At 46.5% G+C, this 20008-nt stretch overlaps 1 protein-coding gene across 2 annotated transcripts in view; it reads right to left on the bottom strand.

Moving 5' to 3' along the window:
- Positions 1–20008, bottom strand: part of ARHGAP35 (Rho GTPase activating protein 35) — a 106775-nt gene that overhangs the window by 57391 nt on the left and 29376 nt on the right. For both annotated transcript variants that reach the window (XR_007244816.1, XM_048500296.1), the window contains exon 2: positions 15291–19189. Coding sequence is in view for 1 of the 2 variants with exons in the window: in XM_048500296.1 (XP_048356253.1) it covers positions 15291–19130 (3840 nt within the window). In the remaining variant the exon portion in view is untranslated. The remainder of the gene's footprint in view (positions 1–15290; positions 19190–20008) is intronic.

Here is a 20008-nt window from a genome sequence, read left to right as displayed (position 1 = left end):
CAGTGCCCACTTCTAACAGCTGCACACAATAAATGGGGAGATTTACGGCCCTTTGGATTTACGAAACTAAAAGAAGGGGTTAAACAGAGCAGAGCACATTCCTCATGAACAGCTCTGGAATTTGTCTGATGACATGTATGAGGAATGTTTTCCAGACACAGGCCTCAAGCACCAGCCAGAGAGTGGAAGGGCAGTTCCAAACACAAGAATTTGAGAATCCCTTTTCATCGGTTTCTCCAATATTTTTTAAAACTGTGAACATCCAGTAATGGCAGGTACAGGATATAAATAACTTTACACAAACACAGAATTTCCACTAGATGAGGCAGATGGCCGGAAACCTGGAAAAAGGTGGACAAGCTGCAGCAACTGAGAAGTTTCAGTATCTGGCGTATGACTCAGTCACAAGGAGGCTTCCAGCTTGACAAAGAAATCACACAAGGGGTAGGCAGGTGTCCTGTTATTTTGAGCCCAGGCGGAGATTAAATTGCTCCCAGCCAGCAGCTTCCCTTGAGGACATCTGGGAAATCTCCTTCCCCCTTCCTCCACTGTCTATGCCCTATTCCCCCAGCTGAAAGCAATCACTTCCTGTTTAGTCTGTTTTCGTACAACTTCCTTTTCTCAAGCACTGGTGGCACAAAAATATTTTGAGCGTTTTTTCTTTGCAACAACAGGGAATGGGGGGTGTGGGTAACAATTTGCTTCCAAACAACAGCTATAGCAAGGGACTTTGCTCTTTTTCTGCATAATGTATATCAAACCAACCAAACAGTGAATGAGCCAAAACTCTACTACTTGGGAGTCAAGGGATTTAGTGACACATGGTTTAACCACATGCTCTGCTGCTTGTTACAACTCAGGACATATGAAAGCCTTTGTTACTCTGTAAATTAAGTCCCCTACGGCAGACTGTGTTTCAAGTTTATATGGAACAAGTTCAACATATGCTCTTTAGGAAGCTGCCTGCAGGAACTCACTGACAGAGATTGTGCCACTATAGAAAGCTCACCACTAACACAAGCCCATTCAACAGGCAATACCAGCAAGCATATGCATTTGATCCTGTCCCTAGTACAGAACAACATGAAATCCACCTTTTAAAGGGGCTGGCGAACTTGCAAAGCAGCATCTCAGGGGTTTAAAAAGGAGGAAAGACGAGTGCTGTGGTGAAGCAAGAAAGGATGGTTGTGGGAATAGACTCCCTGGAAGAGTTGCTCTACCGGAACCGGCTCAATGGCTTTGATGGCAAGGAGATGCGAAATCGCTGTGGCCATTTCTCTAGATTCTGATAAAGTGGAGATGGAACAAACTTTGGTTTTGTCCAGGTGTTGAACTCGAGACAGTAACCGGAGGAGACAATTTCTCTGGTCCACTGATCTACATGTGTTCCCTTTCACTGCTCCTGAAAGAGTAGGCGACTCCCAATAGGCAGGGTTGGACAGTCATGCTTTATTTCCGGGTTGTTGTCGGAAAGAGTGATTTGAAGAGTTTCCTCCAGCATGAAAGGACTGCCGCCCACGGAAAGGTTCTGATGGTTGCCAGTTGGTACGTCTACCATCTCTGGGGGGTCTAGGCAGGGTCCAAAAGGAACGAAAAGGCCGAAAGGAGGGCCAAAAGGACTGAGGCTTGTCAGAATGCACTGATTTTGGCATGACTTTGCACTTGTCTCTGGTGTCAATGAGGATCTTGTCAAGATCCTTGCTGAACAGGATACCCCCATGGAAGTCATAACCGGCCATGACAATTTTGGAGTGTGTGTCAGCTTGCCAAGGCTTAATCCAGAGAAGCCTGCGAGCCACTGCGGTGGCCGCCATGGAGCTGGAAGAGGCTAACAGGGCATCAGCAGACACATCCCCAAGGAAAGACACAGCGATGAGAACACGTTCTATACCCTCACGTAACCCTTGGTCTTCTGGGGGAATTGAAACTAAGATCCTTTTCAACCAGGAAACAGCAGCAATGACCACAGTAGCTAAAATTCTAGCAGCGGTGGCCAACCCTTCGTGAGCCCTTCTCAGTGCAGTGTCCAAACACTTATCCAAAGAGTTTTTTTAGAAATGCTTCCCCATCCCTGGGCACCCAGCCCTCCTGAGTGGAGTGAGTATACAGGTGCATCCACTAAAGCCGTGGTGGCGAACCTTTGGCACTCCAGATGTTATGGACCACAATTCCCATCAGCCCCTTCCAGCATGGCCAATTGGCCATGCTGGAAGGGGCTGATGGGAATTGTGGTCCATAACATCTGGAGTGCCAAAGGTTAGCCACCACTGCACTAAAGGGATTTTTAACATGTCCTGAATGTGCTGGGGATACAACTTTTTAAAGATAGAGGGAAGTAGCTTGGAGGCAGAAGGATTTTGCCATTCTTTCCTGATATTACGTTCAAAAAGCTCTGGAATGGGAAAGAAGGCTGCACCGGAGTCGTCATAGTGAAAATAATCCTAACTACTTTTGGGGCAACCCTTAATGTGCTTTGATCCAGAAGCCGTGGAAGGATCCTAGGCATCCTCTGAATCATGCAAATTGAGGGCAGAAATGATCTTGGCAATTAGTAATTACAGATCGTATAGCTTGAAAAGCCTCCGACGATGGTCTAAAGAAGAGGGAGCTATCTCCTCGCTGTCTGAAAAGTGCTCGGAGGCCTGGTCTACCTCTCCCTCACTTAAATCTTGATACCACTCTTGGAACGGAGAACCAATGGGTCCCTCTTCCCTGCGGCCATGGGAGGGAAAATAACCTCTAGCGGGGGACCTGGATTGGGACCTGAATAGAGGAACGTCTTCTACAACAAATGCGCACCTCCTCAGGGATAGTATCGCACATGGCCGAGAGAAGACATGAGGGGGGAAAGTGTTGCCACTCAATGAGATATTCCCTCAGGCTCCCTTCCTTCCCCCCGGTTGCCCCGATCTTGCCTGCTCAGCAGTCAGCTTGCAACGATCCCATCGGACCTGCGGTTGGGAGCGGGGGAGGAAACTTGCTCCAGCTGAGAAACCGATGCGGCCAGCCCCTCCTGCCCTAACAGAGGGCTGTTGGGCTATGTGCTGCCGCTTGGACGCTCCCTTGGCCCGGTAAACGGCCGAATCAGGCGCCAGAGACCCTTGGCTGCGCCCTTCCCGATACGTGCAGCCTGTGCACTCTCTCGACCAAGAGGCTGATGCTGGCGCTCGCAGCTTCACAGTTGCGTCTCGCCTTTGACCGAGGCCATGAGCAACTGTGAACTTGCAACCGCGTGACCATGACCCGGAGTCTTCCCCAACTAGGCCCAACCAGCTGTGAGGGAGGAAGTCTTCTTTGCGGCCACACGAGTGTCCTCGGCAGCCAACCTAGAAAAGGAGTCCCTCTGAGGGGAAAAGGATAGAGCAGCCATTTTAAGGTTGCCTCTCCTTTTTTGGCAAGAAGGGCACTGAAAGCTTACCAACAGGAAAAAATAGCGGAGAAGGGCAGAAATCTGAAGATATAAGCGATAGGTCGAATTTTAGGACAGATGGAAGAAGCAACAGGTAGAAAAATGCAACAACTAGAGAGAGCCTGTCGAACAGTCTGCACTCCCTGGCGAGGCAGGAAAAATACTGGAGAAGATGGACACCAGCCAGGCAACAGGAAGTGTTGAAATTCTGTTTCCTGCCACCCTGAGAGTGGGTGGGAATCACCCAACAAGATGTCCTCCATCTCCATGAGAAGATAGTTGTTCGCCCCTGCCCCCGCCCCACTATCTCTTGGAGATCTAATGATGCAGCTCGAGTTTGAGAGAGTAGGTCATTGAGGACTGCTAAGGGATTTCTATCTCCTCTTCCTCCCCATCTGATAAAAATTTTCCTTCCTCTCTGTCTTTGCTGGGTATGGAACAGGGGCACTGGAGGAAGATTCCCAGCCTCATTTGTTATGCTGCACCATTTTCTGAGCTGCTTTAGTCGGTCACTTGTTTGAAGGAGCCTGCCTATAACCTAACCTCACAAAAGGCTTCCATTTCCTTCCTCGTGGACTGTCTTTAAAAGGTTATCAGCTTGGTTGGAATAGAAAGTCTTTCACGATTAGTCATCATCATCATCATCATCATCATCATCATCATCATCATCATCATCATCATCATTATTTATTTGATTTAATTTACCGCCCTATTCCCAAAGGGCTCAGTAAAGCTAGAGAGCATTCAATAGAGCTGGAGGTGGGTACTCGGGCCTCCCGGACCTCCCTGCCATTTCCCATGCCTGGCTGACCTTTTGGTGGGGTTTTGTGCATGAAATTGGAGCCATCCAAGTCAAGGAAGAGCGATAGAGGCAGTGTCATGTTGGTTATATAGTATTTTTGTGGTCCTATATACCACTTAACCTGCAACCTAGACAGAAAGGCTGACAATGACCAGATCTCTAGATGACATATGGAATGCTCTCTTGGGACATCCATGGTTGCTGAGGTAAGCAGAGGCACCGAGACAGCACCATCCACACCAAAGTCCAAGTAGTGTTGTGCATAAGAAAGGGAAGAGAGCTTGAAACAGATCCCATGGATTTGGAGCATATGTATGACACTGCGACAGCTTCAGGAGTCTAATGGTGAGTTCCAGGAAGAGCCACGGTATTGTGAGCAGGACAGAAATCTGCCTGAGTTACTCTAGTGGTGATGAGTCAGGTGAAGGGTTGGAAATAAACTCACAGAAGGGAATTCAGTAACTGGATGTCTGAAGGCTGAATGGTATCAGACAATGGGGTTCTCAGGATTGAGATGATCTCCAGCATCCAATTCCAATAGTACCATGATTGGGTCTACCAAAATACAAGGGTGAAGGGAGCTCATCTCTTCCTTGGGTTGATGTTTCCTATTTCTTGGTTCCAATGGTGATTAGATCCAACTCTTGTGCTTCAAATCTTGATCAGTCTGCTATGGGCCAGGTAGAATTGGTATAAATGATTTCAGCATCGTAATGTGGATCAGCAGCATACAATGCCAAGGACACTCCAATTGGTCATCTGCTGTGCCAAAAGCTGAGAGGGCTCTCTCCCAAAACGAATCTTGGAGACAGGAAGGTCAGTAGCATTTGTCTTTTATGCAAAAATAGCCTCCACCTTTAAAAAACTGACCCTGCCTCAGAGGTGCCAAGGTGTGACAGAGACTGGATCAAAAAGTTGGAGAAGAGAAAGAAGGGAGTGAATGTCTACTTGTATTTGTGAGTTTGTTGCGGGGAAGAGAAAAAGGAATTTCTGAAAAGAGTACTCCCAAACACAACTATGACAGAAGAAAGAACTGAACAGGAAAATGTGACTCCTCTCCCCGAGGCACGTGCAATCAAGAGGATTTTCATGCTTAATAACTCTAAAAGATTCCCCGTCACAGGCACAACACCCGGCATGATGCACAGAGACCTGGAAGAATAATCGCCGCTGCTCCCCAGAGAACCATCCAAAAACCTTCTTAGAATATGTTTCCATTCCTTATTAATGAAGCAATTATATCAAAATCCATTTGCAAAGCCCAATTAACTCTAATATAAAACTAACATCAAACCATATTTAGCTTCCTCACAGAAACTATAGCTCTTTCTTATGGAATTGTCCAAAATGTCCGAGCCCCATAATTTACCTGGGAATTTTGTCCTTAAATGGAGGGTTCATGCACTTCCTTGAAAGAGGAATATACAGACGAAGAAGAAGAAGAGTTTGGATTTATATCCCCCCTTTCTCTCCTGCAGGACACTCAAAGGGGCTAACAATCTCCTTTCCCTTCCCCCCTCACAACAAACACCCTAGGAGGTAGGTGGGGCTGAGAGAGCTCCAAGAAGCTATGACTAGCCCAAGGTCACCCAGCTGGCGTGTGTGGGAGTGTACAGGCTAATCTGAATTCCCCAGATAAGCCTCCACAACTCAGGTGGCAGAGCTGGGAATCAAACCTGGTTCCTCCAGATTAGATACACGAGCTCTTAACCTCCTACGCCACTGCTGCTCCACCAGCACTATTCTTATCTGCCAACATCAGCAAACTGCAAATGTGCTAATTCTTGACATTCTTCTGTGCCCGTGCTATGATAGGTTTCTCCGATTCCTTGCAAAAGGTCAGTCTCCTGACTTGGTTCCTGCAGCCAGCTTCTCTCTGATCTCCTGTAAGCTAAGGCATAGCCCCCTGACCTCTACACAGAACCACGGTACCAAAATCATGTGCCTCCCTCTACTCACATGCAGTACCTCTCATTAAACCTCATCAGCAGCCTCCTGTACAGAATACCTCCTTACCTCCAAAGCCCTCTGTGAATTCTCCTCACTTACTGCAAAAGCTTTCAAGGTGCTGGGTGCTGTGGGTTTTCCGGGCTTTGTAGCCATGGTCCAGCAGTTTTTGCTCCTAATGTTTTGCCTTCAGATGTGTTGTGGAAGGATGCCTTTCTCTGCAACTGCAAATGTACTCCACCAGGACACACGCAAATGCACCTTGCGCCCCAGTTTTGAGGTGGACAAAACGTATATCCCACCACACAACCACTTCATATTGTGCCACAGAGAGAAATACATCTTACCATGGCATGCCTCTGAATCCCCTCCTCTCTAAGAGGAAAGGGCAAACAGGCAAAAACAAAACAAAACCCTTGGGTGTAATTTCCTTCAGCAAATTTGAACCAAATTACAACAGAGTCTGCACTTAGGCAGAAGAAAAGAAATGCACAGATGTAGGATGGGTGACACCTGGCTTGACAACACTACATGTGAAAGGGATCTGGGAGTCTCAGTAGACCACAAACTGAACATGAGTCAGCAGTGTGATATGGCAGCCAAGAAAGCCAATGCAATGCTGGGATGCATCAATTAGAGTATAGTGTCTAGAAGATCGAGGGAAGTAATTGTACCACTCTTCTCTGCATTGGTCAGACCTCACCTTGAGTACTGTGTTCAGTCCTAGGCACCGCAATTTAAGAAGGATACTAACAAGCTGGAAAGGGTCCAGAGGAGGGCAACCAAAATGGGAAAAGGTCTGGAATCGCTGCCCTATGAAGAAAGGCTGAGGGAGCTGGGGATGCTTGGTCTAGAGAAGTGAAGCTTAAGGGGGACATGATAGCTATGTTTAAATATTTGAACTCCCCCTGCCGAGTGGCACCTTACGTATGCAGCACCAGTGAAGGGGTCACACAGCCACGCATCCGCATCGCTTACAGGGAACGCTGCTCCTCACCAGTATCTTTTTATTTTCATATCACAATGTATCCAGTCCCTTGAGAGGGCTCATCACCATGAGCCAGCTGAAGCAATCTCCCCTTCTCTGGATCAGATCAAGAGCAGGTGGAGGTGTTGCCTCAGCTGGCTTGCAAGCCTGATAAGCCGAGATAGTCATCCCCCAGGGCCGATCTGCACGAGGGGGTCCAGTGCAGTGCAACAGCCAAGCCAGCAAACACCCCGATCCCCCGGGCCCGCCCCAACCAAGTCACATTTATGTTATGTCCGGCCCTCAAAACAAATGAGTTCGACATCCCAACTTCACTCTTCCGCCTTCAACGATCTGTTCATTCCAATGACTCCCCCCTACTGTTTTCCTATGCCTGGAATTGTCTTCCAGGCCATCTTAATAATTTCTGCCTCTTTTTCTTCCTTCCTTCTTGAAAGCCCCACAATTTATCACAAAGTCTTTGGCCCAGCACTTTACTACTCGGTCAAGTCTGTGCAAGTGAACTGAATGCATCCTCTTCTCCTTTTTACCCTCCCCTCTGAAGTGCCAAATTTTACACTGTAAGCTCCCCTGTCAGGGGACATGGCTTGCTGCTAACTCGTAAACCCCACACTTACCAATGCTGAGTAACTAAGAATAGTAATCATGTGATTTGTCTGCTGCACAGAACACAAAGAAAGGGCATTTAAACGCATCGGCTTTAAAAAGCACAGAAAACAACATCAGGATACCAAGATGAAAGGAAACAACATAACAGTTCAGCTGCTTGGCTTCTTAAGAGAACCACCTAATAACCTTCACACACAAAAATACCCTGCCTATGCAACCCCCATGCTCAGAATGGGTTGACCCAGAAAGGGGTGGAGACTCAAAGCAGCAGAAGGCTGCAGAGCTCATGTAGTTGGAGGAGACAAGGCTACCAGACTCGGACCTTGATTTATATAAGCCCTTAACACCTTGTTAAGGGTTTTTTATGTTTGTAATGGGTGAGAGTTCTCCTGGAAACCTTCATCATGTTGAATCCTGTTCATCAAGCCCTTGGAGTCTTCAGGAGCCAACCCACTTGCAAAGAAGAATTGGACTGGGCAGTATCAGTAGACAGTAAATATAAGGACTTGAAAATGCAACCTGAACAGGACATTGAAGTCTGATGTTAAATGTTGATGTTATATGTTATATGTTAAGAAAGTAAACCATTTTGTTTTTAAAATTTGTTGTTGCAAACTCATTCGAAGTTCTGCCCCACAGAACCCACAGATAGAGGTTACACCTACTCAGCCACAGTCCATCATGCGGGCGTCCTAAAATGTGTGAAATAAATGAATGAGCTGCAGGGTCCAGAGCTGCCATAAAACACCAGAATAAGCTTGGACAGGTGAGCACGGGAGCTCAGAACATAGAGGATGAGATACTTATGAGCAAGACCTACCCATTAATCTTGAGACAAAAAAGAACTGTACAGATAAAGGCAACTCCACACTTCAGTGACATATGAACTTCCAGAAGGCCAATCCAATGCAGGGGAGGGTGTGGCTCAGATCCTCAATGATTAAATATAACCAAAACTAGGAAGAATTTCAATGAACAGAACAGATGCAGCCAGCGGTCCAGATGACCCTTATTATTAGGTGCTACCTACTTGCCTCAAGCTCAAAGGCAACTGGGGCTCCTGTGCTGCTTTGCTCTGGGACAGCAGTTTCAGTTTACCCAGGAGACAACTCCACGGAGAAAAAGAAAGATCCCCAGTTTTATGACACATCAGGTGAACCTTATTCCACAAGGGAAAAGAGCAGATGTTGGAAAAACTTCAGGTGTTCAGTATCAACCAGGTTTCTTTGAGTAAACTAGCAGTCCAAGGGGTTTCCAACGTCAATGCCATTTTGAGTTTCGAACACAACTGGCAATATGAGGATCAGTTAATAATGCTAGGCATGCTAGAAACCTTTCCAACAACAACCTTGACTGGGACCAATTAATGAACTGGTAATTGTGACATTTAGCATTCTAATGAGCCACGGGTGGTCATAAGAACATAAGAACATGCCAGCTGGATCAGACCAGAGTCCATCTAGTCCAGCTCTCTGCTACTCGCAGTGGCCCACCAGGTGCCATTGGGAGCTCACATGCAGGATGTGATAGCAATGGCCTTCTGCGGTTGTTGCTCCCGAGCACCTGGACTGTTAAGGCATTTGCAATCTCAGATCAAAGAGGATCAAGATTGGTAGCCATAAATCGACTTCTCCTCCATCAATCTGTCCAAGCCCCTTTTAAAGCCATCCAGGTTAGTGGCCATCACCCACTCCTGTGGCAGCATATTCCAAACACCAATCACACATTGTGTGAAGAAGTGTTTCCTTTTATTAGTCCTAATTCTTCCCCCCAGCATTTTCAATGGGGGGTGTTAGTTTCAGTTAGTTTCATGGTAGCTGTGTTGATCTATAGCACAAGAGCAAGATTTGAGTCCAACAAAGCTTTAAGAGACCAATGAGATTTTTGGGTTATAAGCTTGCGAGAATCAAAGATCCCTCTTAGTCAAATACAAGCCGGAATGCAGATCTCCAAGTATGTATATCCCAGTCAGAGGGAAACTGGAGGTCGGAGTAATCTAATCACTTTGGGGCCAAAATCTGGGGAAAGCAATGGGGTTGAGCTAACCATATTAAGTGTCCTTAAGTTTTCTTAAGCAGAAGACAGTGATTTCTGCTAACTGCCCCCAGTGATTTTTTGCTAACTGCAAACCATCACTATGTTTCTCCTGAAGGACTGTTACGCCCATGGAACAAAATTTCAGGGGGTTACGCAGACTGGAATAGGAGAGAACTGAAATTTAACATCCCTTCATAAGAAAACATAACGGCAACTTAAGTTTCTTTTGCTGCACAGCTAGAGTCATCCTAGCATATTTGAGATAGATTAAATAGTTCACAATGTTTAATCTTCTGCAGCAACTAAAAAAGATGGCTACAGCAAAATGTAGTCAGTCCCTCCATACACAGTTGACTTCGGCCATATGCTGAATCAGCTATTAAGCTCTGTAAGAATGGAGATAAAAAGGGGAGGATTTATCATGAAGGAAAATCAATGTGGCAGAAGAAAGTAGAAATCCATGAACCAAGCATGTAAGAGCTGGGCTGATATAGTTGCAGGCGATAGAAGGTTTAAGCATTCAACATCCTTGCTACATGGATTAGGTTAGGATCGTAATGCTGCCCAGCCTGAAGAGAAACTGATTTGGGGGGAAGGGAACCAGGGAAAGGAATGTATTCTAAGCCTCTTTTGCCCAGAAAATAAAGCGCGTGCTCACTACTTGGAACTCTTCCGGAAGATACTTTCCACAGACAGGAGGCAAGAGGATTATCAGCAAATAGCACAGCTGAGCTATAAAAGGTGACAACGTGTCATTAAAATGAGTACAGTCTGAGAAATCAATCAAGGTGTCAGGGAACAGACCAAACTGAAGACCTGGAGGCCCCTCCCTTGCATTGCTATCAATGCATTCCCTTTCCTAAGAGTCGGTAATCACACTCATCTCGACCCATTAAACAATGCCCCAGAAAGAAAGCTGTTCTCAGCCTAAGAAGAGGACGACAAGGAAAACAACATGCCCCGGGGCAACTCCACCATCTGATGAAATGCCAGGAGACTTGTGGGATCTGGCACCTCACCTTAACAAGCTGGCCATTGAAATCAGGAGGATGCAAAGGAAGCATGCCCTGAGCACATTTGCCAAGCTCAATTACCTTCTAGAGAATTTTAACATCAACTGCTTGGAACGTGACCCATGGAGTCAGTCCCTCAAAGCTGCTTACTCTTTTGCATCTAGGTCAGGCCTCTAAGGGAGATTGTAAGTAGGCTCTGGGGTCACTAAACAACTATGTTTCATGAACTAAGAATCTTGTGGCAGTGCTGAATCAGTACCTGAAAGCTTGGTCAAGTGGCCAAGGGGGGAGTAAACTGAAATAATTCTAGATGAAGGTGATATAGGTTTGGAAGACCAATGTTCTGAAAAAGACCCATCTGGCACCTCCAGTCAGGGGCAAATCCAGATCCTGCAGAATAGGTGAAAAGTTCTGGAGTACTCCTGAACCTCACTCAGCCGTTCGAGAAGCAGGTGGCTACAGCTGCCGTGAGTGCTTTCTTTCAGCCACACAGCTCAAGCTACTGGAAAGCATCCACACGTTTTGAATTGAAAACCATATTGGATGCAATGGTAAAGAAGAAGTGTATAAACAGATCTCCCTTTCTAGACTCAGCTGGTCAAGATATACTCAGTACTGTACTGCAACCTCCAGGCTGGACTACTGTCACATATTCCATATGGTGCTGCCCCTTGAAAACATGTCAGAAGCTTCAAGTGGCGCTAAATGCAGCCGCTTGGTTTGTGATGGGAGCAAGCCAGTGCAGGCCGATCACGCCAGTTTTAAAAGAACATCACTGGTGGCCTTTTGACCTCTGGGGTTCCTGGCCCAGGACTCACATCCCCAGCAGAGACCATGTTCGGCCTTTGCCTACACATAAGCTTGCTCAGTTACAGCACTTTGCAGAGTTAAAGGGGGATGACGTTTTTGGTGAGTGTGTTCTCTTGGAGGCTTTTTATTAAGTGTAAAGCTTTCATCTTTTTCTTGCAACTGTGATGCTATATTATGAAATTCAACTGATTGGGTTTTTTTCATAATATGTATAACATTTTACTATCCTCAATAAATGCCTGTTGGCATATAGATAGTACGTCACTTTGAATTATTTTTGAGAAAGGTGGGATACAAATGTTTTTATACATTACCTATTCAATGAGCAGTTTCTAATAACTGGAATTAAATTATTGATGCACCTAAGAAAACTCTTCCCTCACCACCAAACGCTTATAACCAATCTGAATAACTAGCACAAGGTGCTCAAGGTGGTGTCGCAGACACCTTTCTTGGGTCCTCCCAGGTGTTTTTAGAAAGTAGGCAAAGCCAGGTGGGGCTTTTGCCCAGCAGGGCTTCTGACTGGCAGATTTTTAAACAAATTGCTTTGGCAGCAGCTGCCACCTGATATAAAAATTATAAAGATATGCTGGCTGCAAGACCACAGTTGAGAAATATTCATAGCTGAAAATACATTTTGCGGTTGCACTCAGGAAATCAGTGACTGAGTGCTATTGGAACCGCCGCGTTTGCTATTTTGCAAGAACCAGCAGATACTTGCTTATGAGTGAAAGGGCAACAGTGAGCACTGACCTAGGAGTTTGAAGTATATGGAGATGGTTCACCCAACTGGTTAGGCTTTTTGCTGATCATGCTTGCTGGACAGAAAATATACGTAGCCCCATACGTAACCAAGTCAGATGATGCTGAATGTATTCTTTTAAAAATATATCTTGGAATGTGCTGATTTGCAACAAGTCAAGATTGTGAGCCTGCGTGGACAGCCGGCCAGGATTGGCCAGAAGTGGTCAGGAGGGTCTGTTCAGAAATGTCTTAAAATGAGCTGTATTGCAATGCAGACTTCAGAGAGTTGGTACCACGGTGTTACTCTCTCCATGTCTGCAGACATGTCAATAAACCTAGCTTGCTATTAGCCATCCTTGTGTGGAGTTTTTAATGGGTAAAAACTTCCATAACACACCCCAGCACCGTGGTGGCGAACCTTTGGCACTCCAGATGTTATGGACTACAATTCCCATCAGCCCCTACCAGCATGGCCAATTGGCCATGCTGGCAGGGGCTGATGGGAATTGTAGTCCATAACATCTGGAGTGCCAAAGGTTCGCCACCACTGCCCCAGCACAAGGACCTTCTAGGTATGAGTGGAGATAAGCTGTGTGTAGGCAAGAACATGTTTTTACCCAATACATTAATTTTAAAATGCATCCTGTTAAAAAGAGCTGCTGCCTAAAATGCCGGAGAGTTACTCTTTGTGTTATAATGAAGAGTTACATTTTCCAATTTGTCACATCTCCTGCGGCAGCCACTTTGGCTCCGCCTCCTGCGGGAGCCGTTCTGTGACTGTGCCCACCATCCAACATCAGAATTCCAATGGTGTCCATAGAAGTCAACAAGGGTGGGGACACCTGATCTAGCTTATAGGGTAGAACGTCCAGGGTAGAAAGAGAGAATTTTGAACCGGCACTTCTCATTTTTGGAATTAAGCACTGAGACCCAAAGAGCAAGCTGCATGCTGAGATCCAGTCCATCTTGACTTAATGGGCATATTCTTTATAACTGGGAACCCACCAACCATAGCTGCTTACTGTATAAGCCCAAACACTTCTCTCTTTATTGTGCCTTCCTTACCTGCTTGGCAAGTATTTAAGATGGTCTTCCTGTACTTCCAACAGAGCTTGAAATTAACAAAAGCATCCAATTTGCTTAATTGTTTACATCAGCCTGGCAGCTGACATGCACGCCCTCTGCTGGCTCTGGAGAAGCATAGCACAGAGCCACCCTCCTCCCAGACCCTTCTGTTCCCCCACCCCTCCGATTTTGAAAGCATTCCAACTGCAGCTTTCATCCTGCTTTCTGGCTGATGTATTCAGAGGCAACACTTTTACGAACTGCACATCTCAAAACTGCTGAAAGCATTGAGGGTACCTTCTTCTGTTCAGCAACAGATGAAAACGAATGCTTCACACAAAATCAATCTGCATAGGTTTTACTGGTCCACTCCCTGGAAGAGAAGGGGTTAATGACATTTGCACTCTTTCTGATCAAGGCTCCAACTGGGAGACTTGAGAAATTATTGTGGGATTCAGAACTACGGGGGTGGGGGGGGGGGCTGTATTCTACTCTTTATTTCCACTGTATGAAGCTGCAGAATTGTTTCTATTTTTAAAAGAAACATACAATAGCAGGCTTTTTTTTAATTGCAGGAAAAATAAAACTCTAAGCTTCCTCTAAGACTTTTTGCCTGTTTAGCCCACCTTTGTGTTCCTTCTTCCCCGGCCCTCTCTCTCCCCCTCTCTTCCAGGAACAGGGCTCTAATGCCAATGAAGAGAAGTATTCCCTCCTGGCAAGGGGACAGCTGCTGCAAGTATGAAATCACCACTGTTTTGCAAAGCAGTCACGACATTGTTTAAAGAGACAAAAGTCTTTGCATGAAAGAAGTGAACCTACTTCTGTTCAGTAGCTCTTTATATTGTGTTGCAATAGCGCAGGGCGGGGAGAACCACACTGTTCTAAAACGCAGGTTAAAAAAAACTCTCAAAGGAAATATTACACCTCGTGAGGAAAAGGTAGCTTCCTTTATATGTCCTATTTACAGCATTAAAGCTACAGTTTAATTGGCTTCTCTGAATATCTTTGGATAGCTATGGAAAGAGACTCCTGTTAGTTCACAGGTTGCATTCCGAATCCTTCGAAATCCACGACTGCTTAAAGCCATGGCCCCTAATCTTCTGCAGACACCTTTGGAATTCTGACACATGGTGGTGGACACCAATACAAAACAGCTGCCACAGGAGGCAGAGCCCATCACAAAATGTCCAGGATTGAGGTCCTGCATAACTTCAACAGCAACTCTTCAACATTTCAGGCAGAAGCTCTGCTTAACAGGAGACCTTTGACAATGAACGCACAGAGTCACGCAGTGAAAGATCCTTGTGTAGTTGCAGCACATGTTGCTGAAGCAACTCTTCAAAAAATCTGCTCAGCCAATCAGATTTCCAGTGGCCAATCAGAAGTTCCTGCTGGGCAAAAGCCTCACCTGGCCCCACCCATTTTCTAAAGACCAGTTGGCAGGAACCAGGGTGCTCACGGACACCAGGGTGGAGATCCCTGAGTTACAGGGATTAGCTTTTCCATAATTTGCTTTTTTGATTCAGGCTGCTAAGGGGGAAAAAATCAATTATCTTCTCTTTACAGCATATTTTTCATACTGATAAGCAGGCACAACAGATCTACCATCCTGATCAAAGGTCAGCAGCAACCATCACAATATAGGCATCGTAATCCCTGCTTTTATGCTATTTATCAGAGTTGGGGCAAACATCTGGATTTATTACAGAACTACTTGCCTCCATTCCAAATATGAAGAACACCTCTCAGCCTTTCAGCCCTCCCAACTGTACCAAAAGGTTTAGCGAAATACGAATCTGAGTTGGGAGTTAAAAGTTGGAGGTAAAAGGCTGTTGCTCAAACACTGGAAGGCATAAAATATATTACCTTTGTGGTCCTCCTCAAGCTACGCAAGATGTTCCTTTTCCTCGGATCTTCATCAGTAGTTTCATACGGGATGATCGCATTATCTCCTTTATATCCTTGGGAGGTCGGGTCTTCCTCTTTCTTCCTAATGGGCCCCAGCTCATCATCACTCCCTACACTAAAACTGGTCCTGTAACTGGCAAATCTCCCAAGCCTCGAGCACCTTGTCCGATACAACACTGGTTTGCTAAGGGTGGACATCTTTCGGCCACGTTCAAGTGAGCTGGTGTCCATTTCACTGTCTGAGCCATTCCCGCTACCGTTGGAGTGGGTTTTGTTAATATTGCGAATGGTGATGATTTTGCCTTGGGTGCTGTCGTGAGGCACAGAGTAGATATTTTCCTCCTCATTTCTCGGTTTTACTACCGCATCCATGGGCTCTGCGTAATCAGAAGGGTCAAAGCCGTCTGTGGCTGGCCAGTTACTGGAAGTCACAGACTTCCTCTGTCCCTCCCTATGCCCTGGATCCAAATAAGAGAGATCCCCCTTTGTAATATCAAAGTGGACAGGGGGCTTTGGTTTCACTGGCGGAGGTACTTTGTTGTTCAGTTTGCTTTCAAAAGTGCTCATTACAGAAAAGACAGAAAGACCATCGTTCCCCTCCAGTTCCATAGAAAGTTTAGAAAGATCTTTGGACAAAGTGGGCATAGATGTGTCCTCTCTGAAAGGGCTGTAGGTTGGAGGCTCAATGTCCTCCTCTGAATCCTGAAGGTTTGAATTACACAGAGGAGAGCCAGCCCGGGGGGAATTAAATACTTCTTCTGTTGTACTGCAGGCTTCTGCCGCATTATCATACATATGGGTGGCTTCAATTATGTTTTTTTTCTCCACCACATCCTTGAAAAACGGGTGAAAAATCTCAAGTTTGTGTTGAGGGTGACTGCAAGGAATGGTTGTAAACTTTCCATCTATATCCAGGGCAATTTCCTCTCCCTCTGTTAGCTGTTCTCTGCTCAAATCGTTGTCTAGGACATCTATGGAGCCATCAGTGAGAGCCACTATCTGAATGGGGACGATGTCCTGTACTTCACAAAGAAAGGCACGTAACATAGCCAAGGATGCTTTACGTTTAGCTGAATAGAACAAAATGTAACCATGGACCAACCAGCTTTTCCTAATGCTAAACGAGGAATGGTACGAAAGCAAGGACAGTTCGATGCGCCTCTTGTGCGGTCCGACCGGAAGTTCAAGTAACACAGAATTGCTGCTTCCACACTGGGAGGGCCGACAGCTTTGGGACTGCAGAATGGGCAGAAGGATGTCGTCCGCGTTAAAAGGATCTCCGCACAACAAGCACATGACAATTCGAAGGTCAAGGTCAGCAAGATCTTTAAGGCTAGCTGTTGAGCTCACAAGGTTTAAGTTGCGCTTGGAGTCCAGCAGTCCTTTGAGGACCTGGCTGATTTGCTTCTCATTAATGTTGCGCCCATACCCAATGCCAGCAGAAGCTGGGTCAAGGAAGACACACTGCAGCTTACTGGCAATCTGCTGGCCTTGCTGTATCAAGCTGTGTAGTGTTTCACCACTGGTATCGCCTCTCTTGTTCACTAGTATCAGAGTCAAGGGAAGATGAACTAAGTGGTTGTCCCTTCGGCCTAGAGTCGACTCCCTACTCTTTTCAATGCTTTCAACAACGTAAGACAGAGATTCCTTAGAGTTATAAAGGCAGAGGCAACCGTGCGGCTGAAACGTTGGTGTCTGGAAAGAATTAACAGGAAGCCTAACATTACCCTCTATTGGCCTCAAGGACAGCTCGTACATTTTCCCGTCTATCACATACTTGTCATCATTTGTGCAAAGAGCTCGAATCTCATTTGCCAGCTCCCGGGCAAGTCCATCTTTACCAAGAATCACGAGATTGATTCTGTCAATACTGCACTCTGAAAGCAAGTTCTTCTGATTGCGATCAGACGGCCTTATAAACCTGGAGCTTATCAAATGCTCAATTTTAGCATCTATGCAGATTGGACAACTGGGGCACGTTTCTTTCATTGGGTGGTAGACGAAATGAATGTGCTTCAGAATTAGAGCATCTCGTTCAGCCTGAAGCTTCTGTAACGCTTTAAATCTTTGCTCTTCACCCAACACATCCTGGATAACACCCATTTTCTCCTTGCTGGGTTTGGCATCAAGCTCCAGCTCATAGAACAGTTCGGAATATTCTAGAAGCAGCTCTTGAAACTCCTCCTTTGCCTTCTCTATGATTCGCTTTTGATGTTTGCTATAAATATCCATGTAAACAGATTCTTCAAGCCACATGTAAAATTCTTCATTCATGATGAAACTGCGCGCCTCTTCCCAAGGTTTTCCAGGGGTTATGAAAGGGGATGTCTCCAAATTCTCCTTGAAAGCCCTTCTCATTTCTGCTTTCTTCCTCTCATTCCTCAGCTTTTCTAGATGGGCTTCATAGAGCTGCTGTGCAGGCAAAGTCTCCATCAGGTCAAATGGAATGCGATCGTTCTCCATGTTGTCTATATGACTGGTTGCATCCCAGGGAGTCTCCTCAAGAACAACAAACCACTTCAAAAAGTCCGGCTTACTCTCCAACTGCTTCTCCACTTTGAGGCAGCTCAAGTGATTTATTTCATCCAGGTCCGGAATGAGGGCATCAAAAGCACGAGGCAGAGAGGCCAGGTACAATTTCCTCCGGCGCTCTATGTGCTCCTGTTTGAGGCGATGGATGTGCTGCAGGAAGAGCTTCTTGGCTTTCTGCGTCCCTTCCAGATACACGTAATCCTGATACTCCGGGGAGGACTGCATCTTCCGCGAGACATTCGACCAAGTCTCGTTGTGGCTTTTGACAATGCGGCTCACCAGCCACTCGTACTTATCTTTCGCAGCAGCGATCTGCTGACTCTGCTGCTTCAGAGCCTCAAAGTAAGGGATAATTTTAGTCTTCCCCCGGCTCTTGTCAATCAGCTGCACTAAAGTGCTGAAAGCCAAGTCGACGTTCACATTGGATCTGGCAGACGTCTCCACCACCTGGAGGTTCTTCTTGCTTAAGGCAAAACTGTGCGCGTCTCGAATGTACCGCTCCACGCCTTCGTCACACTTTGTCAGGACCACTACAATGGGCTTTTTTGTTTTTGTGAGCTGATTGTACAGGTTCGAGACAAACTTGACCTGATCGTCGAAACTCCGGTTCATCCCCCGGCTGACGTCGATGCAGAGAAGAAAGCCGTCTATCAGTAGTTTCCCGTCCGGCATCTGCTTCTGCTCAAAGTCCTGCTCCAGTCCGAGCTGATCAGTGCAAAAGTACATAAGCTTTTCAGCCGAAGCAAGTTTGGTGGCAGCTGCCCTTTTAATGTAGGGCTGGAGGGCTGTGCTGCGGTGAGGCTGGAAAGTCTGGTCATCAATAAATTCAGTCTGTTCCACAATGTGCATTTTACATTCCACACAGTCCTCCAAAGAGCGAACCACTTCCCCCCAGTACAGGAAGTGGTCATTGTTAACAACCCTGCCTCCGAAGTCGCTCGTGCTGAGAACCGAAGTGTGGTCCAAGTGGAAGTCATCTGCCCTGGGACGTACGAACCGATTACAGAGGCAGGACTTCCCAATGCCGCACTGCCCCTTCTCTTTTTCCGTCCCCGACAGCCCCACCACACTGATGTTGTAGGTGGGAATGCGGACATCTTGCTTCCTGGCCATCATCATCGTCCAAACATCCTGCCACACTTGGCTGCTTCCGAGAGTATTAGTGTCTTCCGGACCCCGATGCAATTTCAAAAATGGCTGGGTGACTATTTGCAATCCAGACAGATTATCGCCAGGGCAACGAAGACAGCTGTTCCCACACTGCATACGCCAACAAGCAGCTCAGTTGTCACCAATCCTCACAACTGGACGGGCGGCATTTCCTCCTAGAGAAAACAAAGCAAAAAGTCTTAGGATGTTTGAAGTCAGAGCCACAAGAAAGATCTCGAAGTACAGTTTTTATAAGGCAAGCTTTCAGGATATTCACCTAGACAGGAAGGGAGTACAGAACTGCCTCCTTCGCAATGCATTTGAGGAGTTCTGAAAGATGCCCACAGAACTCTCCCTCCCTCAACTTCCAGAAAGTGAGCAGCCCCCTTTATGAAGTCTTTACAACTCAACCCCTCACAGCAGCAAGAGGCAGCATATAAGGCTGGGAAGGACAAAGTCCTGTAGTTAGTTTCCTTCACCTACAGTGAAGGCAGAACACTCCTCTGTGGAGGAGCAGTAGATGGTAGCAGTGAGCCACTCCCTCTTCTTTTGCATAGCACAATGCTATGCCCTGTTCCACCTAAGTAAAATGGCTACTTCATCCTGCCATTTCTCCTCCCCCCACACATGCTCCATGCTCCCCCCCCCCACTCAAACCCTAGTCCGGACCAGGATGCGACGAGTGGGGCGGGATGGAGCACGTGCATGGGGGGCGGGAGGAGAAATGGCGGGATTAAGCTACAAATTTTACTGAGGTCTTTATGTGGAACACAGTTATAGTCAGACTGCTCTTCATCCTGCAGGCAACCTCTCAGATGATGTCCCTATGGGCGGGGCTCTCTCCTCCCGGCTTTGGGAAGGAAAAACCCTAACCCTAGCCCTCCTTGGCAAATCCCAGCCAGCAGAGCAACGTCCTAAAAGCTGCTTGCGGAGCTCACTCATTTCCAGGAAGGCTGGCAAGGAGAAAACCTTGCCTGCAGCTTTCAGAGAGCTGC

The sequence above is a fragment of the Sphaerodactylus townsendi genome, linkage group LG06, assembly GCF_021028975.2.
Source record: "Sphaerodactylus townsendi isolate TG3544 linkage group LG06, MPM_Stown_v2.3, whole genome shotgun sequence".
Lineage (NCBI taxonomy): Eukaryota > Metazoa > Chordata > Lepidosauria > Squamata > Sphaerodactylidae > Sphaerodactylus > Sphaerodactylus townsendi.
The sequence above is the reverse complement of the archived record's forward strand: the minus strand, read 5'-3'. Positions and strand labels throughout refer to the sequence as shown.